At 43.6% G+C, this 24,037-nt stretch overlaps 1 protein-coding gene across 2 annotated transcripts in view; it reads right to left on the bottom strand.

Annotated features, from left to right (window-relative positions):
• The window catches only part of PROM1 (prominin 1), a 101,275-nt gene that overhangs the window by 38,744 nt on the left and 38,494 nt on the right, over positions 1–24,037 (bottom strand). Inside the window, exons 2-7 of one of the 2 annotated variants that reach the window (XM_021679384.1) lie at positions 23,466–23,521; positions 15,779–15,805; positions 13,460–13,665; positions 4,335–4,455; positions 2,343–2,406; positions 987–1,076 (exon numbers count right to left, since the gene is read on the bottom strand). In XM_021679384.1, the coding sequence (XP_021535059.1) occupies positions 987–1,076; positions 2,343–2,406; positions 4,335–4,455; positions 13,460–13,665; positions 15,779–15,805; positions 23,466–23,521 (564 nt within the window). The remainder of the gene's footprint in view (positions 1–986; positions 1,077–2,342; positions 2,407–4,334; positions 4,456–13,459; positions 13,666–15,778; positions 15,806–23,465; positions 23,522–24,037) is intronic. The other variant, XM_021679385.1, reaches the window with a different exon arrangement.

The raw sequence follows: 24,037 nt of genomic DNA, 5'->3' as shown, positions 1-24,037 counted from the left end.
AGGCATCAGGGAAGCATCTCAGCATTATCCACAGCAGAGGACATGCCTTCATTTGCAGGTAGACCCGTTGCAGGGTCAAGGAGAAGAGCAAGGAAAGACTAATCAGTTGGTTAAAATGAATCTTACCAACTCCTGGCCTGTTCTGCATGTCATCCCGTTTCCTGTTTCCATGTCTTTGAACTCTAAGGGGATGGGTGGGTGTCAGGGAGGAATGTCAAAAGGAACGGGTGTAACCTTCCAACTTCAACACAAGTCCTTCCTTTGTGGCCTGTCTTCTCGGGAATCCTGGCTCGTGAAAGTAAAATTCACAGGGGCAGGATGACAAATGTGAAGCACAGATGAAATTGTCCTCTCTATCAAACACTTAGCACCGATATCTCCTCAACATTTGGAAGGGGCTCGGAGTCTTTTTTTTTTCATTGTGATTGAATATGTAGTTTCTTAAAATCAGTACATCTGCTCACTTAGATCACTGACTGTGGTGTCTTAAGATATCTCTACAGATTCCTCTTTCCCAAAAGTTGTTCTTTCCAGAGAAAAGGAAAGAGTAACCAATAGACCCCCAAAGATCTAAACTTCTCGAGGCTACTCATCTTCTATAGCAAGAGTCGACAAGCTTTTTCCGTAAAGGGGCAGATGGTAAACACTTCAGGCTTTGTGGGCCACATCTGCTGTCAGATGCCCCCTAACCGGCGGAGCACGGCTGCCTTCCAATAACCATCTTTACAAAACCAGGTGGCAGGCTCCTATCAAATGCTGCTGTTTTTATTTCAAAGGACTTGTAGACAATTAATACAACCTCTTTGACACAAGCTTTTTTAAAACAAACAAACGAACAAACAAAAAAACCCAAACAAACCAAACCAAACCATTGCGGTGCTGTGTGTCTTTACCTGTCCTGTTGGCATGCCCACATCTGGGGAAAACAAGAAAGGGGAGCGTGATCCTGGGAAGCCTCTCTCACCCATTTCCCGCGCGGTGCTTACCTTCCGCCATGGCGTTGATGTCATCAAGCACAGGCATCACTTTAGGTCTTAGCTGTTCGTGAATTCCGCTTCCTAGCAATGACTTAATATCTAAATGCAAAGAAGCAGAAGGGGCTGTGAGGGTAGGCTCCACGAGTGTCCTCTCCTCTTACCTGCATTTTCCTCCCGCTGCAGGATGTCCTCCCTTGGAAAGTCGTCTGGGGTCTCTCCTGCCCTGAAAGCCCTCTTTTCATCCTCGACCCCATTTAGGTGTTGATTCTTGGGGAGATTTCTTCACGCTGTCCAAAGTCCCCACACCAGCAGTCTCCCGTGAAAAAGCAATCAGCACAGACTGGGTATTTAATCTTACAGGTGTCCCCTGCTGGTTTTGTAGTGAGATGAGCCCATACAGAGACGCGAGAGTGGCGCCCCCCAGCGCCTTCCCCAGGAATCACACCCAGTATCTCAGGGTGGAGCCCCAGAGCTCTGGGCTTCGTCTCCAGCTACTGTGTGCATCCGTTAGCATCAGGAAAGCCTAAGAGAGGTGACTTTTGGGGTCTGGGAACCCTCCAAAGTGTTTCCATATAAATTAAAGGTAATCGTTTCTTTGCTTTATGCCATTTCAGATTACAAGAGTATTCACAGGAAGGCTCAGCTTTCGGGTAACGGGAAACCTGTCCTAGGAACACAGTGTTTATAAAGTTAAGCCGTGTGTCTCTGATCTCTTCAGCTAGGCCAGGGTTTCCCAACAATGACACCATGGACGTTTTGAGCTGGATAATTCTTCATGGTGGGGGTTGTCTTGTGTGTTGTAGGGTGTTTGGAAGCCTCCCTGGGCTCTACCCACAGAAGCCGGCAGTACTGCCCCCCCCCCCCACCTGCTGGGACAACCAAAATGTCTCCAGATGTTGCCTGGAAGGCAAAACAGCCCCTGGGGGAGAACCGCTGAGCAAGGCCATGTGGGACCTCCTCGGGGGCCTGCAGGGACCAGCACTGCCTACCCCCCTATTTCTGAAGCCCACTGGTTTCTCTGGGGAGCCCATCTCCATCTGTAACAGTGGACCTGACAGAGACCCATTTCCTCCGTCACCTGGGGAAGGCAGAACGAGCACTTGTGACCACAGGAAAGCATAGGCATTCTTACCATAAAGGCTGGGTTTTACTCCTCGGGTAACAAACAGAAAATTGTCTCTAACTCTAGGGAATTGTTCTGCTTTGCTCCAACTTTGATGCAGAAGTCATAGAAATGGCATACTTGATCACTTGGCCCATGTTTCGTGGGAGATGGCCAGAGCGTCTTCTAGCCAAAACCAACCAACCAACCAACCAACCAACCAACCAACCAACCAAGTTGAGGCAACTTTAAGTTTTACTCACTATCCAGATCCGAGAATGCCTTTTTCTTCGTGGTTGCATACTGGCTCAGTACATAGTTGATTTGCTTAAAAAAAAAAAAAAAAAACATGAAATTCTGCTAAAGTCCAAAGCCACAATAAAGGGAGATTTAACAAAAGCTATCCTGAATCAGAACATTTTAAAAAGAAAGCAGGTTCTTAGAGATACTTGTATTTTCTGATACCCAGACTTCTTAATAACACTCCAAAACTTCTTGGCTTAGGAAATAGGATTTCTAATTTCTCCTGATTCTGTGCATTGGCTCTGTGGAGAGTTGGGGCGGGGCCAGCATGGCTGGGGACAAACGGGTCCCTCCCCTGACGTGGCCTCTCATCTTCTAAGTGGCCAGCCTGGGTGTTTTCACACCATGGTCTTGGCAGCAAGAGAGCAAGAGTGGACACTGAGGTCTCTGGAAGCCTGAGGTCAGAGCTAGCTCAAGGTTACACTCACTGCGTTCTTTTTGTCAAAGCAAATCACAGTCATGGACCAGATTCAAGGGATTGGAAACAGATCCACCTCTTCAAGCGAGGGACTAAAAAGAATTTGAGGCCATCTGTAATCTACTTCAGTAAGACCAATCATTATATTCAGTGGCTATGACCGAGCTGGCCTCCAGAGCCGCTGCTTACCTTCCTGCCTTCTGGGCCCTAGCGGACCTGCTTCCCCACACCCTCCACGACACTGGGTGTTACCATTGGTTGAATAACCAGTGCCAATCCCCTCAGTGAAAACGTACATGAGTATTTAAACTTTCGTTTTTCCAAATACTAGAGTAAGGTTAAATATCTTATTATGCTTGGGGCCAATTATATTTCCAAGTTAAATTGACCATTCACATTCTGCCCATTTTTTATACATTTGTTAGACCTCTTCATGTATTTTGAACTAGATAAGTTTCCCCCCAAAGTCATGACCATTTACGATCCTTCTAAGATTCCAAAAGCAATCCCAAAGTTCACCAGCCACGACTACTATATATTTAACGTTGCCACCTTTTTAGGAAAAGGGCTTTACTTTGGAGTCTTTAGAATGGTGGGTAAAAAAATATGAATTTTTATTCACAGATGGGGAAAAGGAAACATTTCCCTCTTATAAAGCTATGAATAAAATTAGCTTCTCGAACCTCAATATTAAAAAAAATGCTTGCAGTTTTTGCTCTTTTAGTTCCAGCCCCATTTTTAAACACTGGTACAATATTTAATATGTTAGTATTGTTTAGAATATAACAAACTTCGAAGAGCACATCTCTTTGTGAAAAAGCCCATGGATTCCGGCGGGCTCTGATGAGGGAATTCAACAGGAAGACATCCTTCTCCACATACTGGTACCCAGGAGCTCATTATCAATTATTTGGGCTGGTATGTACTCAGATATTTTTAAAAACAATATTCTCTCAGGCAAGACATCACATGCTTCTGGGATACAGAAAAACGTGCCCTCCAGCCACCCCATCCCCCTTCTTCCAAAAACAACTTGTGTGTGGGGGGGCACATGTGTGTGTGTATCCCCCCTCCCAAGGAATTCTACACATCTATGCAGATGTGAGAAATGGGTGTTTATAAAGCAGAAAACTCTTGAAACTCTTGTCTCATGACCAGAGTAACTTCATGCAAACCATGCGCGGTTAACTATATTGCTAAAGAGAAAGGACAATGGCACCCAAAGATGTTTCTTTTTAAAAAAAATCACGAGACCCATAAAATAGTTAAGCAATTATATAATAAATACTATAATTTTATGTTATACCTTAAAATAAAGGAAAATAAAGTAATAAAAAAATGACACCAGTTCTGAAATGATGCTTTTGTACGCTTTTGAAAATCACTCACTGGGCTTTTATTGCTTCATCTACAAAATTCAAAGGTAGCACCTGTCTACTCTGATTTTCTGGGCTTCTAGAAGTCCAAATGAGATTCCACATATACACAGGGACTCAAGAAGGCCCCAAACACCAAGCGTCTTTGTGGTTTTTACCTCTGGCGTTCCATTCAGGAGGGTTCTCAAGTCTTTGAAGTTGCTGTCTGCCAACTCCCGAGTCTTTTCGATCTGGGTCCTCAGGTGGTGGTTTGCCACAAAGCCATAGATGATGCCCACGCTGCCGGAAATGGGAGAGAAGGAAGGACATTTACTATGTGTCCCGTGGTCTTCTGGCCAGCAGAGCAGCTCAGCAGATGCAAGGGGAGAAGGGCTCCCGAGCGGGGCCCCCAGGATGGCGGGACCTTTCCCCCCCGCCCCTCCCCCACTGCTGCAGCCTTCCCGCCAAGACCCCAGAACCCAACATGTGGACCACAACATGGGACTCAGTCCTCTCACATGAGACACACAGTCATTTAAGATATGTTGTTCTGTTAAATACGAATCTTATAAATGGAAAAGGTTCCCACTAAATTGTGGAGGGAAGAGAAGGAGCAATGTTTATAAGGCAGTGTGTGCAAGAGAGCGTCATTCCTGCCCACGTGGGAATGTGGGTGCACACTGTCCTGCCCAGCGCATACACAAACACACCCCACGTGCTTACCGCTGCTCCCACCAAAGAAGACTATCAGGAAAAATACCAAAATGATAAGAATGGTATGGGCTTCCTAACATTTTTTTGCTCTAATTGTCTTTATTATTTTTTTATTGTCCAGGTGGAAAAGAAACATGAGTTACTTTAGAGTATTAAACTGCCATATGAAAAGTTGCAAACAGTAGCATCATACTGTATAATTTTATTTTATATAATGTACAAAATCAAGAAACCAATGGTGCTAAAAGTCAGTGTTTGTATTTGGGGAGGGGTGACTAATAACTTCATAACATCATTGACGTGCTCACATCATGCAAGTTGATGCCTACGTACTTAAGATACGGACACTCTTCTCTATGGGCACTTAATGTTAACTAGTTACTAACAATCCCCTGACTTAAATTAACTTGACCAGTTGGTTTGTTTTTGTGTCAAAGCCTTCCAATGTTAAAATGTTTCATTGAAAATTGTTAATTACCAAGGCCCTTCTAGATTTGGCCACTAGATGGCAGCAAGGAATTACTTAAACTCCTAACAACGGTATTTAACCCACAGAAATTAATGACAAAATTGTTCGTTTGTAACCATCCAATGGAAGGTGTGGATAGGTTTCTAGAACAAAGTTTTGCAAATAATAGGCAAACTTGTTCCCAGGCAACTCCTCAGTCTTGGGAAATGGGGATAATCATTTGACCTATTTACAGTACTGATTCATTCCAAGCAGCATTGGTTCATTGCTGGTCTCACTTAAAACATATTTTCCCATTGCAGTATTACATAGGTACATTAGGTTTTCCAAACTAATCCGAAAAAAGTCTGTAACACGTACTGTTGAACAACATTTCTTATGGTTAACAAGTTGCCATGGAACGGAATGTGACCTAGGGTAGGAACATAAGACGTGGGTTCTAATCCCACTGTTGCCCCTAACTCATACTATGGGAGCTTGAGAAAGTCACTTTCCTTCTGTGAGCTTCGGCTGGTATTGCAAAACTGAAAATTAAATTGGATAAGTACTTCTCAACCTGTAAAGGAGAGGGGGTACTAGATGTCCACAAGGTCTCCAAGAACTTTTTAAATTTTATTTATTTTTAAAGATTTTATTTATTTATTTGAGAGAAACAGAGAGCATGAGAGAGAGAGAACACAAGCAGGTGGAGGGGTAGAGGGAGAAGCAGACTCCCCGCTGAGTAGGGAGCCCAATGCAGGACTTGATCCCAGGACCTGAGCTAAAGGCAGATGCTTAACCGACTGAGCCACCCAGGCGCCCCTCCAAGACCTTTTTTTAAAGTTTGGGTTCATGTTGATGGTAATTTAAAAAAAATGAACATTAACAATAGTCTGTGCCATTTGGAATGACCACCTTACAATCCATCTTTGCCATTCTTAAGTCTGCATTGGTATTTACCAGACAGGCAATATACTGTAAAAATAATAGTTATTAAATGATGCGCTCATGCAGAATAAGGCCAAATGACTTTGGAGTAGTGTGAACAGAAGAAGAGAAAAAGTTGGCTTGTAGCAATGCACCTGGAGGTTTATTTGCATTGCCCAATTTCAAACATTCCATCTCATGATGAGTCAGGGCCACCACTTGAATACACCTGCCCACCATAGGATTTCAAGCTGGAAGCCCCTTGCTCTCTCCCCAGCAAGCCCACATTGTCATTCATCATGCTCCAGACCCATTTTGTCACAGAGGAAGTCAAAATGAACTTGGAAAACAAACAACAGGTCCAAGTTCACTTGGCTTTCACTGAATGGGAGAAGAACCTCCTTGCCTTGAACTCTCAGAGGGCTCTCCCTGAAATTCGGGTGGGCTATTTCTCACTTCATACTCTCGGTTGCCCTATTTCTACCTATGTTTGATTTCCCTAGAAAGAGGTGGAAACTCCTTTGTCAACTTTGGGTAAATGATGGGTCTCTTGTCCATGGTGGGTGCTCAATGAAAGTGGGTTTACGGACTGGGCTTTGTTTCATTTGATCCATTTAGAAGATTAGCCATATGTTTGGAGTGTCTAGTCCATAAACTGTCTTTGTTCCTTTACTGAATAAATGCCTTTACTCAAAATATCATCAATCAGTAAAATGAATTGCAATACAACTTTGCAATAAAACACTGAATTTCAATGCAATGTATTTAAAAAGACCTACATGTCTGCCAATCAATTATGGATCCAATTAAAATGAAAGCATTGGTCTTTTTCAAAAAACAAACTGTCCCAAACAGAATTCTGGAATAAAACTCAGCAACTTTCAAAGCTAATTTTCAGACCTATAACACATTGTAAATCATATTTAAATTAAGGATGGCAAATTCAAAAGCCTACATGGGCAGGCAGAAAGCACAAAGGGCAAGTGTATGGTATGAACCTCTGGGAGCTGGGAGGTCACAGGTGGGAGTCGGGGAGATGCTTTGTCTAGCAAGTGCCACCATGATGTGAGACCAGTATTGCCATATCTTCCAATTATTCACAAAAATGGAAATCTGGATTTTTATGTAAAATCTTCTCTTTTTAAATATTGCCCACTAATTAAAAAAAACTAAATTCTATGCAAACTCCATTTGTGATCCCTAATTTAAAGCTCCTATTTATTTGTTTATTTATTTAAGATTTATTTTATTTATCTTTTAGAGAGAGAGAGAGTGCATGTGCATGGGTGGGGGAGGGGCAGAGGGAGAAGAAGAGGGAGAGAATCTTAAGCCAACTCCCCCCTGAGATCATGACTTGAGCTGAAATCAAGAGTCAGACGCTTAACTGACTGAGCCACCCAGGTACCCTTTAAAACTCCTATTAAACACAAATAGAGAATAAAGAAGTTATGCTTTTGTTGCCCTTGATTTACAAAGTCCTTATTATTCAACACATTTTTTAAGCAAAAAAAAAAAAAATCACACGAATTAATATTTTTGGTTTTTTTTTTTTAAACAACCATCAGTCAACCATTAGAATAGGAGAACACTGTGGGAAATTTGCCTCACACAAAAAGGGAATAAAATTTCAAGGACTATTAGCAATCTGGCACTTGACGTGTGTTTTTATGCAGTACAACAAAATCTCTTGAAATTTTTAGCTGAAGACAGGAATTTTAATTTTTATGGCATATTAGTTTTACATCTTCTATATTTTATTATGGACAGGCCAATTTTCTCCCATATACACTTAAAAGTAAATAAAGCTTTTGAAAGACTAAGGATAAACCTTTAAGATTTGTAGCAATTTTTTCCCTACCAATTTCCACTGACTTAATGAAATTAGCCAGTAAAAGCCAAATAAATGCTTTCAGCCTATAACTGATCTCTTATTTTTTAAAAATAATTTTATTTAAATTTTATTTAAATAACTATCCCCCTCTCATTCACATTAAGAAAGTCTCATGATTTTCAGGCATGCTAGCTCAGTTTCTATTCTAGAACCCTATGGCCTCTAAGCCAGGAATTGATCATCACAAACCTAATTTAAAAAAAAAAAGAATTTTGAAAATAGCCATCTTCTTGACAGAGACTGGGATTCAATTTTTACCATGGCAATTGGCAAAAGCTGACTTACTATACTCAGAAACTTAGAAATACACTGGAAAAATGAAGGGGTGGCTGTTTGATCCTGTTTTGTTGTTGTCCATCACCTTTTTGGAATTCTAAAAAACACAGCAATGACAAAGCACAAAGGAAAGAAAGGAGAGGAAACTTGGCTTTTTCTGGAGGCAGACACATCTGTTGGAACCGCCTACAGTGAGCGGTGGAAATTCAATCTTCTGCTGATGGTCAAACAGACTTACATAAACATATGTCAACGTCTGTGAATTCAAACATTCCACAGCTGCCTTTGGAAAAGCTCAGAGAGAGAACATGACTACATGTATTCCATGTATATGAGGGGGCCTTTCTCCTCCACAAACTAAGCCTTTCTCAATTAAAAAAAAAAAAGACTTAATTTGTTTTAAATGAAAAAAAAATGATGGATGAAAAATAAGAGTACTCAAGATGAATGGCTCAGTCGTTAAGCGTCTGCCTTCGGCTCAGGTCATGATCCCAGAGTCCTGGGATCGAGCCCCACATCAGGCTCCCTGCTCCCTGCTCTGCCAGGGACCTGCTTCTTCCTCTCCCATTCCCCCTGCTTGTGTTCCCTCTCTGGCTGTCTGTCTGTGTCAAATAAATAAATAAAATCTTTAAAAAAAAACAAAACAAAAACAAAAAAACAACCAACTTCAGGATTAACTGTAATGTAGTATAAAGCCACAAAATGAAGTTGAGCCTGATAAAAGGCAAGTAGACTGCTCTGGGTTTATCAAAGGGTTTTTTAAAAAAATCATATCCAAAGATTATTCATCAGTTGTATCCAATCTCTGTTGAGGTCAGTCGAAACCAGAAGCTATACCTCCTTTTCTTTTTCTTTCTGCCTTCTAACTTTGTTACTTTGTTGACATTATTTTGCCTGTTATCTTTTTTTTGAGAGAGAGAGAGAGAGCGCTCACATGCCGGAGCAGGGGAGAGGGGCAGAGGAAGAGGCAGAGAGAATCTTAAGTAGACTTCACACCCAGCACAGGGCCTGATGCAGGGCAGTGTTCAATCTCATGACCCTGATACCATGGCCTGAGACGAAAGAGTCTGATGCTCAACTGCTGAACTGACTGAGCCACCCAGGTGTCCGCCCTCCCTCTTATTTTATCTAATATGATTTTGTGGACATACTTTCTTCTCTTTTCTATCTAATCGTAACAGGAATCTTTGCTTTCCCCAGGTCTGTAATCTTTGTGGCTAGCTTTTTTTTTTTTTTAAGATTTTGTTTATTTATTTGAGATAGAGAGAGAGAGACTGAGCATGCGGGAGGGCAGAGGGAGAGGCAGACTCCCCGCTGAGCACGGAGCCTGACGCGGGACTCGATCCCAGGACCTGAGATCATGACCTGAGGGGAAGGCAGATGCTTAACCGACTGAGCCACCCTGGCGCCCCTCTTTTTGGCTAGTTTTGATTATTTGCAAATAAAATAGAACTACTATTCAACTCATAATGTTGAATATACTTGCAAACCATTAGAGGTTTCGAAAGAAAGAAATCATGATAGCTACTCCAAATTTACAAATGTAAGCCAAGAAGTTTAAACTTCTAGTGTGAGTTTAAAGTAAACTAAACAATCTCAAATACTACTCTTTTTTAGAGCTATTTATGATTCATATAGAAATTCAATATATTATGTAAAATTTGTTTTAAATTGTCACTTAGCCTCAAATAGGTGATCAACTTTGTTTTAATTATATTGAAATTTGAAGATGTGGTTTTTAAATTAATAAATTTTACTTGGGCGGGGAAACATATCTTTTTTTTAATACAATTTTAAGATTTTTATTTATTTATGTATTTGACAGAAAGAGAGACAAAGAGAGAAAGAAAGAAAGCATAAGCAGGGGGAGTGGCAGGCAGAGGGAGAGGGAGAAGCAGACTCCCCACTGAGCAGGGAGCCCGATGTGGGGCTCCATCCCGGGACCCTGGGATCATGACCTGAGCCTAAGGCAGACGCTTAATCGACTGAGCCACCCAGGCTCCCCTGGGGAAACATATCTAAACTGAATGTAACTATAGAGAATCACAGCATGTCTTTTTTTAAAGAATTTTCTAAACTAAAATATCCCTGGGAGAGAAAGAAAAAAGAACTTACCTAAATTTATTTGATGGATCTGAGTTTTGAAGAATAAAAAAAATTGTAGCATTCATTTCACATATAAATGAAAGCCGAGTTTATTTCTTTGTAGCTTTATTGTTCACATATTTTGATACTTTAAAAAAATTTTAAAGATTTTATTTATTTGAGAGAGAGAGCATGAGCAGGGGGAGGGGCAAAGGGAGAGGGAGAAGCAGACGCCCTACTGAGCAGGGAGCCCTGCATGGAGCCCCACCCAGGCTCAATCCCAGGACCCTGAGATCATGACCTGAGCCAAAGTCAAATGCTTAACCGACGAGCCACCCAAGCGCCCCAGTGGCGTTTTAAACATAATGTAAATAATTCAAACAGTTCAGGGTGAAATATAACACATGTGGCACATAATTATATGTAAATAAAAGCCCCCCCAAAATAAATAAAAATAAAAATAGGAACCGCCCCAAAAATAGGAACCCAATACACAATACGTGTTTCATTCAAAAAAAATGGAAAGTCTATTATTATATATGTAAACATTTATTTGGGTAAATAAGTAACTACATGCAACAAAGAGTTTTCCTGAAATTACAGCACATGTATTTATATCAAGTGAAAACTATTAACTTACTGAATAAGTAATCAAGTTACCAAGAAGCCCTAAGGGCAAGTATTTTCAGATGACATTTTGTCTCCTGAGCCTCATCTTTGCTGTCCAGAGTTTACCTCTAGAGAGGGAGAGGCATGGCTGTCCAAGTCTCGGGATGAATGAAAGATGGAAGTTTTAGGCTTAAAAGAAATGCACAAGCATCTCTGCTGGGTCTGACAGGTCTTTGGACAGCAACTGACACTTTTCTGGTAGCTGGGGAGGAGGTAACCACTCCCACAGCTGGAGTGGGGTCTGTGCATTCCTGAAAGTATTTCAAACACAAAGCAGAGCAGTCAGGGACATCTGAAATTACCATTGACCTGACCTCAAGCTGTTTTTCATAATTCAAGGTGCAGGAACAGATTCAAATTATTTACAAAGAGAGCGTTGGAGAGACAGAGAGACAGAGAAGAGAAAACAGAAAAGCCCTCCCTGATGGTCAAACAAGGGTGCATGAAATTAGCAACCCATTCACGTGGGTCCAGTTTGCACCTAGACTGGTAAGGTCTATTATTTAACTATTTTCAGAAAAAGTATGTTTTTTTTCCAAAAAAAAAAAAAAACCCCACAAAAAACCCCACAAAACCCGATGATTGTCCTGGAATCAGTGGTAATGCACTGGCTTTTGGTTTTTGGGGAGATTTTTTTGGTTGGTTAAGTTTAATTTGGGGTGCAATGAATTCAGTAGGTAATACCTGAGCGTGGTAGATACTCCCAAAGAGACAAAAAGTCTATCTGCAGTGAGAAGTGATTTCCTTCCTACCCTCCACAACCGGCAAATTGCCTTCCCAGAGGCCACCACTGTGGCCAGGTGGCAAGCCTACCACGTATGCTCTAAGCAAATATAACCAAGTGTTTGTGTCTCTCCTTTCTTGTTTTTGTCTTAGGGGCCACGTTCTATACACAGTCTGCAAGCTGCTTCTCTCAACCCATCTCTCCTGGGGACTGTTTCATCTCAGCACGTCTAGAGCTGCTCCGTCCCTTCCAATAGGTACAGTGCATTCCGATGAATCATCACCCCACAGCATATATCCTACCAGGACCCTGCTAATGGCCACACTTGCAGAACTTTTCTTCTTGGATTTCCAGCTAAAACTTCAGCTGGGAGGCCAACTGAAATTGTTCTGTTTCATTGTGCTCAATTTCTGTTTAATTCTGAATTCTGCTTAAATTCCCTCAGATCAGTTATTTAGCAAAACCCGAAAAATCTTACTCACAACTACCGAGCAAACGCAGTGCTTGAGAAAATAGTGAGGAGGAGGCTGACTCCCGATCCTCGCTGTCTCTGTGTCTCCTTGGGGCCTAGCATTATTCACATTGTGGGCACTTTAGTTCTGTTGCTAGATGTCAGGACATTCATTGGCTGAATGAATGAGGAGACGTGGAACCATGACCAAATATCACAACCAGGGGGCCAGTCACGTGAAGCACGTTGCTCAACCGAGGAAACTGGTTTGCACTTGACAAAATGTTACTGTCTTTTTTTTTTTTTTTTAAGATTTATTTATTTATCTGAGAAAGAGAGAGAGAGTGGGGTGGAGGGGCAGAGGCAGAGGGAGAGAGGGTCCTAAGCAGACTCTGAACTGAGTGTGAAGCCCAACGCAGGGCTCAATCTCACGACCGACCCTGAGACCATGACCTGAACTGAAACCTAGAGTTGGACGCTTAACCAACTGAGCCATCCAGGCGCCCCCAGAATGTTGGTGTCTTAAAAGCAGTGTACTGATCTGTCAGTCAGTTGGAAAACTTATGGCAGCAGAAGGAACGGCAGAAGAAACATTCTAAATCATGAAGCGTGTTCTAGGCTTCGGGAGAGGGTAGCAGCTTAACTACAAATTCAAGAAAACTGGGTTTATTATTAGAAAGTTAATTCTGTTCTACAATATTCGCACATTCCCCAGCTCAGGGACTGTACCTATCATTCAAGATCCCTTTGAATGTACAAATCAACTAGCAAATGCTGCCTTCTGCAGGCCGCCTGTCTCCAACCAGCTATTTCAGGCAGAAGCTGCTGTTCCGGGAGGTAAATACTTTTCGCAGGCCAAGATTTACCAGCTTGTCTTCAATAGGAAAAAATACCAAAGGGTTGGCTTAGCATGTAAATGAGGGCAGCCTGATTACCACGCTAACTTCTGGTTATGGTGACACTGTTTTGAACCATCCTGGACACGAATTTTTGTTCTCTTCTGTTTTATGGGTGTGTTGTTGTTGTCTTGCTTTAAACTCATGGGCTTAACAGTTAAAACATGGGCCATCCCTCACCCACCCAAAACACAAATCCGCTGCCCTCCAAGATGCTACTTGCCTTATGAATATACAAATCACCAGGAGGGAGACCGTAAAGTATTTCCTCAGGAAGGTCCCGTTTTTCTTCTGTCGCTGATGCATTTCTCCACCACACTTGTTACAGTAACGACACAGACCAAAGCAAAACCCCACCAGAGGCATCAGAAAGACAAAGAGCAGTCCCAGGACAGCACAAATAATAATCCCGATTTCATAGTAGATAATCTGCAAACAAACAAAAGAAACAGCATATACTGTAACACAAAATAACAAGTAGAACATTCCACAGTGTGCATGTTTCATTTGTTTTAACCTATTTGCCAGCGTGAGTTAAATCTTAATGTGTGTATTTCCATCTTGATGCTCCTTTTTTTTTTTTTAGAGGGAAGGGCAGGGGAAGAGGGAGAGAGAATCTTAAGCAGGCTCCATGCCTAGCGAATGAAGCCTGACACAGGGCTCGATCTCACGACCCTGAGGTCATGACCTGAGCCGAAATCAAGAGTCAGATGTTTAACTGACTGAGTCACCCTGGAGTCCCTTGATGCCCCTTCTTGAAACAGAGGAAGCAGATTTGAGTTACCAGAATATGGAACCAAGTGGTTACTATCTTCTTTCAACTCAGGGTAAAATGTCCAAATGCAAGGTCAAGTTGCAAATGGCTGAATTTAAACCCCAAAGGTATTTTGTTTGTTTTTAAATGGTATAACACATTTTGGCAGAAATACTTGCATTATGAATAATCTACATATCGGGATGATTTTTCACCAGAAAGACAGGACCAGTAGAAGTTATTAAGGATTCAAAGCAATTTGGATTGGATCAATTCATGACGAATTCATAGTTACAAAAGAATCTGGAATATATCTAAATTTAGAAAAAACGCTCAGACTTTCTGAGTCAGACACGTTAATCACAGGCCACTCGCTTTGTTTCCCTATCCATATCCTGGGACTAATAATACATACCTTGTAAGGTCATGTCATTGGGAACATTACAGATAATGTATGATCAGTGATAAGGTGCCAAGTGCAGTATGTAGCCTTTATAAGTGGTACCTCTCATGCCGTGCTGGCGAGGCTGGGCTCAGTAGCCCATGTCTCGGACAGTCCTCTGTTCCTAGGACCTAGCACAACTTCGAGATAGGATCACGTGACCTAAATATATTCTCATAATTTCTGCTGGGGCTGTATTCTGGGATTAAAAAAAAAATTAATGCAACCAGATGACACAAAACTTGAGTTCATTCCAATGCATGTGTACAGTTACTCACATTTCCATAAAGCCAAGCTGAGCCAAGTAAATGAAACACAAGTGTTGCTCCTAGGAGTGAATGTGAGGTCTTAGCACTGAACTGGGAGTCAGAAGACCTGCTTTAAATTCCAGCAGGGGGCTTCTAGTTCCCTAAACCAGAATTAGCATTAATGTCATAAACTGTATTGTGAGGGTCAGATAATTAAATGATTTAAAGTGAAAACAAGAGCTCAGTGCCCAACACATAGTGAATAGTCAATCAATATTAGTTAACTCTGTGGGCAAATGCTTCAGAGCATTGAGGTGCACGTGGCACTTGAATATTAATGGAATATTCTTTGATATTAAGGATAAAATGCTAAAAAAAAAAGTGGTTGAATTTTGCTGTATTCATCAAGTACACGCTCCTGCTTAAACTTGGCCGCACCCCATGGCCACAGAGAGTCCTGTAACCTGCCCTTGGGGACCCACATCATTGGCCAATTGAGAAACCAGCCTCAGAAACCCCAAACTCTTCTCAATTTCAATATCATTTCCCAGCAAATGTTCTAAATTATTTACTATTTTTCAAAGGGATTTAAAATCCTTTCTGAATCCCAGGAAGATAATGAACCCAAACCCAGGAGAAAAGGTGTTTTGAAATGTTCTAAATGCACTATGTTTAGCTCCAAGTACAAATTTCACACTTTATATACAACCTTTGCAATGCTATTGACTCAATATTATATCAAAAAGTATCAGGAACAAGATATGTCATTTCAAGAGTTCCTTTCTGGGCTGAAGTCTGGCCAAGGTCTGGCAAGGACCCAAATGATTTCCTGATAACATAAGGATCTCCAGGGCGCTCTGTGGATGATGTGGAGGAGGAGATCAGGATTGAAATTTACTGAGATGGATCGCTATTCTTTGGCGAAGTACTAAAACTGAAAGAGAAGATTAACGATGATTCCATAAACAAAAATGAAGCAAGCCACTTTAAAAACCCCCACAGCGGAGAGACAGTGAAGAACAGAAAATCCTGGCAGAAGCATCTCGTTACCTGCTGGCTTTAGACAGAGCAACAAGAAACAGCAAACAAGGACTTTACCTTCAGAGTCAAGACTACATTTTCTGGCTGTGGAAGTCAAAGCAGTTGAGGAGTTGAGGAGAGTAAGGCAGAGGCAGCATGCATCAAGAAAACAGAAAAAGTTACATGAGCGATTAACCACAACTGGGAACGTTAATATTCCATACAGAGAAAATCGAGGAGAGGAGGATCCACACAAGACAGGAACATAAAACTTGAGTGTTTATTAGAGAAACAGCCTTCAGGTAGAGTCAGGTCTGGAATTTACATCTGAAATTTATATATGGATTTCTTGAAAGGTTCTTATCAATATGCTAATCAGTTGTGGATGGGGCGGGGGGGGAGCAGAATAGAGGGAAAGTTACACATGCTTAACACACTAACCATGTGGTCTTCGCACAATAGAAGATCAGTAGCTGCCTAGAACCCCAGTCAAAACAACGGCTTCCAAAGCGTCCTTTCTGAACTGAGAATCTGATGGCATTATTCTCTTGCTCAAAGGCATTCCAAGGATTCCCACCATGTTTCATTCAAACCTCTTCATGTGATCCTGTTATTTAATCCTGGCTTCACGTCCTGCTCTTCTTGACCATTCTGTTCCTAGGAAGAAGTCTCCTGCTCCCCCTTCCTCCCTCCAGCTCCCTGGTGCTGCCTCCTCACCCAGAACAGCATTCCCTTCACTGCTCTGCTCATGAAACTCAAGTCTGCCTGGATGTTGCGTCCTCCTGGAAATCTGTCTTGAGAACCGAGTGTGAGTTTGCTTTTATCATGCTGCCTTGGAGCCCACTCCTGCCCCATGAGGAAGGGCTCTCCCATGGGAGCACCGCCTGAGCCCCGCTGTTCGCTCGGGGAGAGCGAGAACCATGACGTCATGCTCACCATTCTCTCACCCACCCTGGGACCTGGCGTGCAACAGGTGCCCAACTGGAATCAGGTAAACTGATGAACTCAGTGAGGGAGTTTCCAAAATCGTGGTCCAGAGATAGGGCTGGACCGCCCCGTAGTGAAACAGGAAAAATGAAGATACAATGAGTGTCCCATGAAGTGAAATTTGCTCAGTGTATCCTTTTGGTGGGGAGAGGGAGGTGATAGGTATATGAACGCAGACAAAGTTAATATCGTTGCTATGGTGGGTTTTAAATATCCCTGTGTGGCAAAATAAAATCGGGTGGCTCTATGCCATTCCCTGGATTACTTTTTTGAAACAGTGTACTCTGGGAAATCTAAATTTGGAAACTATAGCTTTGGATGGCAGATTTTCACAGACGTGAAAGAACGATGATTGTGATATTAGTAACTTTTAAATGAGGCATACAACGTGTTGGAGTGGGCAGCTCAGATACACATGCCCCCAGGGTCACATGGGGCACCTTGAATGACCCTGGGCGTGGGCCCCACAGGCTTGTTGCCTCCCAAACTTACTACCATAACCACCTCATAGCACCTCATACTAAATACTGGCTTCCAGATCCTCCCCTAGAGTGGGTATCAGGAGATTTGGGTAAACCCAGGCATCTGTCTTGAAAGCAAGCCCCGTGTCTTGGCTATGATCAGGCGGGTTTCGGAAACCTGCTCTTAGCTCTAGGGCTGGTCGTGCTGGGCTGAGCCCCGGGGCAGAACGGCCTGTAAACTACCACCATCAGCTGATTCTTTTGTGTTTAATTTTGCCACTGAGGGGTCGGTCTGGTCTGATGTATTTGTTGGGGTACCAGCAAACTCCACAGTGCAGCTGGGTACATCTTCACCTTTTCCCCTTTCATGCTGGCTGTCACACAGGTCTCAAGTTATTTTCATGCAATGCAGCAGTTTGAATCCTGCTGTACGGCTTTGTGGCTGTGATTCCCCACTCCAGTTAATTACCCATTATCATCACCCAGGGACCTCTTGAAAAATATCAATAACCAGCCAGCCCTGACCAACTACATCAGAATCTCTGGGGGACGGGCCTGGGTCTTGTTGCCAATGCTACTCTGAGCCTTCGTTACCTTACTAACAGAACGGGGATAAGCAGAGATCCTATTTTATGCAGTTTTTGCAAAGAGAACAAGAGAAAACAGTGAGCAGCAACACGGTTTTGTGCATTATTCTGTTCTAAGCACTTTACATATACTATTTACTATGTGTTAAATAAGTTAATACATGTGAAGTGCTTAGGACCTGGCTTCCCAGAGTAATGCTCAGTCATCATTATCATCCTCCTCCTCATCATCATCAGAAGTAGAAATAATCAATGCATGTTAACATTATTCTCATCTCTCACCTCCAACAAGCCTCAGACAACGACCCTGGTCATGGGTCGTTGCACTGCTTGCTCTCTTAAATGCTTCTGAGATCTCTAGAAGGTAATTTCCTTACTTGGAAAGGAGAGTGTGTTCTTATAGGCAGCATGCCACGTCCCCCTGGGGGGCAGGAAACAAGGAACTCATTCACTTACCTTTCGCAGACACGTAGGGTGGGTTGCAAACACCACACACCCACCTGGAATGATGACCTGTCATTTCCTAAGTGCCAAATCCATATCCAATGACTGTTAGCACTAGTGAGGTCATGAAAGGCAGCAGGGATGAGGCCCAGGCCCAGCACCTGCCGCCAGAGGAAGCTTCAAGAAAGGGAAAGGTAAGAACTGAGGGATGACATGAATGAGGAAGAGCAGCCAACCAAGAAGCTGAAGTGGAGATGGACCATGACCACAAGAAAAGGAATCCAGGAGGTCATCCCAAAGGAGCTGGCCACTCCTACGGACAGGGATGCACAGAATGAAAAGATAGAGGTGGCGGTGGGGGTTGCTGCTGGGAGAACTGTCCCCTGGAAAAATTTCTAGAGGTGCGGGTGGTACTTAGGGTTGTTGATGGGAACCAATCATAATCATCTACCTAAACTGCCCCAAACTATGCATTCTTTGAAGACAGGGACTGTGTCCTTTTATTTAATTGAGGAGCAGCTGCTTGATGAACTCAGCTAAGAGGCTCTCTCTGCGGAAAGCCCATGTGAGCTGGGAGGAGGGTGATGGAATGCTGTTTCCATTGGTTTTCAGTCAGCCAGAGACTCTAGGAAGGGGCTCACCCACGCTGATTCCCAAGGGAACGCACTGAGGTGCGAGTTGCCCATGTAATCTCTACCTTCACATCTGTGGTGAGGACAGACTATTCCTGGGAAGACCAAACTGAGTAATACTTGTAGGTCATGAACAAGGGCACCCACCTCCAAGCACGTGCTACAAAGATGCTAGGAACCTGGGGTTATTAGAGTCATTGCTTGGATTTCCATAGCTTCATCTGCCTGGTTCTCCGCTTCCCTCATGGCTCCGTAATTCCAAATCCTAGTCCCCTCCTGGATTTCCATTTCTGCCGGACCACTTCTTCCCAGGGATGATTACCCACTGTCACAGTTTGTGGCTTAATGGGTAGAAGGCACTGCATGGAGGCTGTCAGTCTCTCTGTACAGCCCAGAATACTCACATGAGCTGCATCTTCCAAATTAGTCATTTTAGGACTACAGTCCAGTGGCCGGGGTTGGGCCTAATTTTTGCTGGTGTTGTGCTTGTCAGTTAGGAGTTAGACTCGTCTGGGTACGAATCCCAGTTTCAGCCTTTAGTCACTGGGTGATCTTGGGCAAGTTCCCCAGCCTCTCTGAGTGCGGGATTTTCTGGCATGCGCAGTGCAGATACTTCTGCCTCGGATAGGTGTCATTGTGAGGATGAGAAACAATGTCAGGATCCTCAGCCAGTGTGGGCCCAGGGTGGACAAGAATTAGTATTACAGAGAGGGTGATGACCCAGTCTATGCTTCAGAAGCAATGAAGCAATGAAGCAGCTTTGCGCCTTCAGCCAAGTGCTCATAAACAGAAGTGAGGCTGTATTTCTCATCTACTCTACATGCTTTTGACATCTCAGTTCAAATGCAGCCCTACCGTGGAGTCTTTTCCTGATTTCCCAGGTGCAACAACAATCCCCCTCCTGCGAGCGTTCACGGTCCTTTATCAGAACTTCTTCCATGATGCGAATCGCCCTCCACCTCACAGTCCAGCTGTCGACCGCACTCTGTCTGCCGGGGCCGCCATGACAGAGCGCCACAGGCCAGAGGGCTTGAAGAGCAGAAAGGGATTTCCTCACAGTTCTGGGGGCTGGGAGTCTCAGATCAAGGTGTGGGCAGGGTTGGTGTCTTCTGAGGCCTCTTTCCTTGGCTTGCAGATGGCTGTCTTCTCCCTCTGTCCTTACGCGATCTTGTGTGTGTGTGTGTGTCCTAATCTCCTCTTCTTATAAGGATACCAGTCAGACTGGATTAGGACCCACTAATGACCCCATTTAAAATTAATTACCTTTTTAACAACACTATCTCTAAATACAATCCCACAACAGGCGCTGGGGATTAGGACTTCAACATAAGAATTGGGGGCAAATCGGTTCATAACATCCATGTTTATTTCTTATCCCATAACCTCCCTTCCACCAACTTTCACATGTTTGTCGCCCTACCGTGCCTTGGTCCTAGTCAGCACTCTGTCAACAGTGATAAAATGAATACATAAAACAAAAGAGAGAAGTAAAAGAAAAAATGTCAAGGAGGAGAGGGGCCAAGGATCTTAAAGCACTACCTTTAACTTTCAGTTGAAGCATAAAAAGGAGGCAGTTCTGTGAAAGGGAGTCCTATTTCCCTTCCAAAGTTAGGCCCAGCCCTTGGAACAAAAGGTCTGCTGAATGCTTCTGAACCTCCTTATGGAGAGAGTTCACTGAAAGAGCGCCCAGCGGGAAGGTCACTGCCTCAGAGGTTCCGCCACCACCTGAGGGCTCACGGGAGGAGGAAATGCTCAGCTGGGGACAAAGATAGCTGAAAAGGCTCCTCAGGGCCACTCGCCTGGCCAGACCTTAGCTGTGTGACTGCGTGAATTAGAGAGGCCGTGGGCACCGGTCAGTGCAGAAGATGCTGTTGGTGCCCCCTCCCCCCAACCTCCCTCAGGCCTCGGTCATCCCCCTGTGCCTCCTTGAACTTCTAGCCCCTGGCATCTTTAACTCTGCACTGGAAGGCCTTTTCTGGAACCATGGAAGGTCAGAAGTGCTTAGGGGTGAACCCTTTCCCCCACTCCCACACAGCCCTTAACCTGTGCGCCTTCAGTCTCGGCGTCTGGATACCTCAGCTTCCTCATCCTTCCTGTGGGCTAATTCGGACACTGGTGGTTGGCACCATTTCCCCAGCAATTCTATAGGATGACGCTCCAGTCAGGCCACACCTTTTACACCAGTCAGGCCACCCTCCCTCCCTTGTATTATCTCTCCACTTCCCAGCCAGTGTTCCCTGCAACGCCCAAGTCCTTGACTCCTGATCTGCTTGGGAGGACTGTAACCCAACACACCCAGCATACATCAAACTAAAACCAGTCAGAGAGCTCCCCTCCCAAGGTGCCTGGCTTCTCTGGAGTCTTCACCTCCCCAAATCCCTCTTCCTCGGACAGCCATGGAAAACATGACCCAGTCCCACATGTGGGGGAGGATTCAGGTCATTCACGAGGGCTCAATTCTGTCTCCTCTCTCCACTTCACCTCCGTGCCAATGGCTTTTATTCATCTACAAAGGCCCCTGAGGTGGAGAGGAAATCGGGCACTAGGGAGATGCCCAGTTTTACTCCAAATCGAATACGAAGCCCGCCAAAGGACTTGCCCAGCTAAGGATCCTGCCCTGGAGAGTGGCAGCCCAACACCAGCTCCTACTTGCCCAGCTGCTCAGAGTGACCTCAGGGTCTCAGGACCCCATCCTCCAAGGCCTGGGCCAGGTGAAGCACACTGCCCCCACCCACCCCTTGGCAGAACTAGTTGGCATTCAGGCCAGGCTGCTGATGGCCTGCGAATTATCAATATCGATATAAAAGCAACTGTAACTTGGTTCTGCCCAGGGAGGCAGGCAGACGTGGGCCCTTGTGTTTGGGAGACACAGGAAGCCAGTGGCATTTAATAATGAAAATGCCTTCCACGGTACTAGGGAAGGCCATCAGCACTAGGGAGAAACTGGCTCATCATCTTTTATACATGTAAATGGTTTTTAGATAAGGCTTTCCTCTTTGGCTTCTGTGTTTGTTTTCTCTTGAGTATCGTCGTATTGCAAATTGAGAATAGGAGGCATGGCAAGCACAGCATCTGAGGTAACCATTCACTGGGCGGGAGTTCACGCCCTCCCCATACATTGCCCCCCACGCCCACTGGGAACACTGTCATTAGCATTTGCTGTGGCTGGCCATTCAAGGATGTCCACCATATGTCTGCTTTTATTGTTCTCTTGATAATCACCTCCATGCCAGGGAAGGAGAGAGCAAAGTGCCTAATCCTGCAGGACGAAGAGCCTGACAAACAGATTCAACTATTTTTTTTTTTTTATTACTCTAACATTCAATGCAACAAACATTTGTCTGTTCCACTGGCAACCCACACTCGCGGTCAACCCAAATCAAAAGAATCCCTCTTCTGTTCAGGTAGTCAATCATAGAGGCACACAGAGTGAATGAGCAGAGCTGCACCTTGGTATCAAGTAGAGACACACAAGGTCCTTTAATACTTTGTGAAAATACCGTCCACTCGTATTCGCGAGCGTTCAGGGTCCCAGCTCACCTCTCCTTCCTCTCCTCCCCTCTTCCACACCTTGTCCTTGCGGCTCACCTGGTCCCCGAAGCCTGGGAGGCCAGCAAAGCCACCTCCCTACCTGCTCCAGCCCTGCTTATTATCCTTTTTACCACAAGCCTCCCAGTCATCTCCTTATGGAAGAGCTTCCGGTCAGATTTAATTATTTTCATCTATGTTCCTCTGCATGTTACTAATAAATCTACTTATTCCCTTCTTCTCCTTCTTCTTCCTTAAACAATTTGGTACGCTATTTTTTTTTTTTTTATTACCCTAACATTCAATGCAACAAACATTTGTCTGTTTCACTGACAACCCACACTTGCGGTCAACCAAAATCAAAAGAATCCCTCTTCTGTTCAGGTAGTCGATCATAGAGGCACACTCCTTCCTCTCCTCCCCTCTTTCACACCTTGTCTCAATTGGTAGGGCTATTTTCCTTATCTCTAGCCAGGGCAAGTGCACACACAAAGCTCTCCATGAACCTGTTCAAATGTGAAGCTGCTTTTCAACAAACTATATTTTTTTTTTTTTTTTAAAGATTTTTTTTAGTTATTTGAGAGAGAGAGAATGAGCGAGAGCACATGAGAGGGGGGAGGGTCAGAGGGAGAAGCAGACTCCCCGCCGAGCAGGGAGCCCGATGCGGGACTCGATCCCGGGACTCCAGGATCATGACCTGAGCCGAAGGCAGTCGCTTAACCAACTGAGCCACCCAGGCGCCCAACAAACTATATTTTAAAACCAAGTACACATCCCTGTTTCTAGAAATCCTCAAACAATTCTTCTTAGTTAGTGAGTTATTTTCCCTTAGCTAAAAAAGTACCGTAATGCTTCCCTTAAGGAAATTTCGGTTTTTAAATAACATACACCTTGAAAGGTGAATGTTTCTTCAAATCCTACTTTTGGAATTTCTGCTTTTGCTCAAATGGAGTTTATAAGTTGCTTCAAATGGGATTTATACAGTGCTTCAATATTCCATAAAAGTTCTTAGTCAAAAAAAAATTACAGATCTCACAGGTTAACTGATTGCTTAAAGATTTACTTCCAAGTCAGCCAAAATTTTGTACATACTTATTTTCATAACAAACATATCAATAAAAATTACCTTCTCATACTCAGTTGAGAAGTCAAACTTCTTTTGTAGAATTTTTCTTAAAATATCTGAGGAAAAAAAGCCACAAAAGAATAGCAAGATTACTTTTTCAGTAAAAACACAAAATGCATATTTAGGAAATAAGATCTATATATACTCACACATTATTGTACCTCTATGTAGTATTCTCATAATTTTATTCCTATTTCTTTTTTTAAAAAGATGTATTTATTTTAGAGAGAGAGAGAGAGAGACTGAATAAGCAGGGAGAGGGGCAAAGGGAGCGAGGGGGAGAGAATCTCCTAACAGACTCATCGATGAGTGGGGAGCCCGATGCGGGGCTCCATCCCAGGACCCTGAGATCATGACCTGAGCCAAAATCAAGAGTCAGATGCTCAACCGACTGAGCCACCCGGGCACCCCAATTTTATTCCTATTTCTTAATGTAGGTAAATAATTGAGCTAATGAGGCTCGAGCCAGAAGCAAAGAATGGAAGACAAGTATTTTTGACTTACTATTTTGCCGGTGGCAGAATTAGAGGGTTGCCATTTTTAAGAGTTTTCAATTGCTCACTTAATATTTA

The sequence above is a fragment of the Neomonachus schauinslandi genome, chromosome 2 (genome assembly GCF_002201575.2).
Source record: "Neomonachus schauinslandi chromosome 2, ASM220157v2, whole genome shotgun sequence".
In the NCBI taxonomy this organism is placed as follows: Eukaryota; Metazoa; Chordata; class Mammalia; order Carnivora; family Phocidae; genus Neomonachus; species Neomonachus schauinslandi.
The sequence above is the reverse complement of the archived record's forward strand: the minus strand, read 5'-3'. Positions and strand labels throughout refer to the sequence as shown.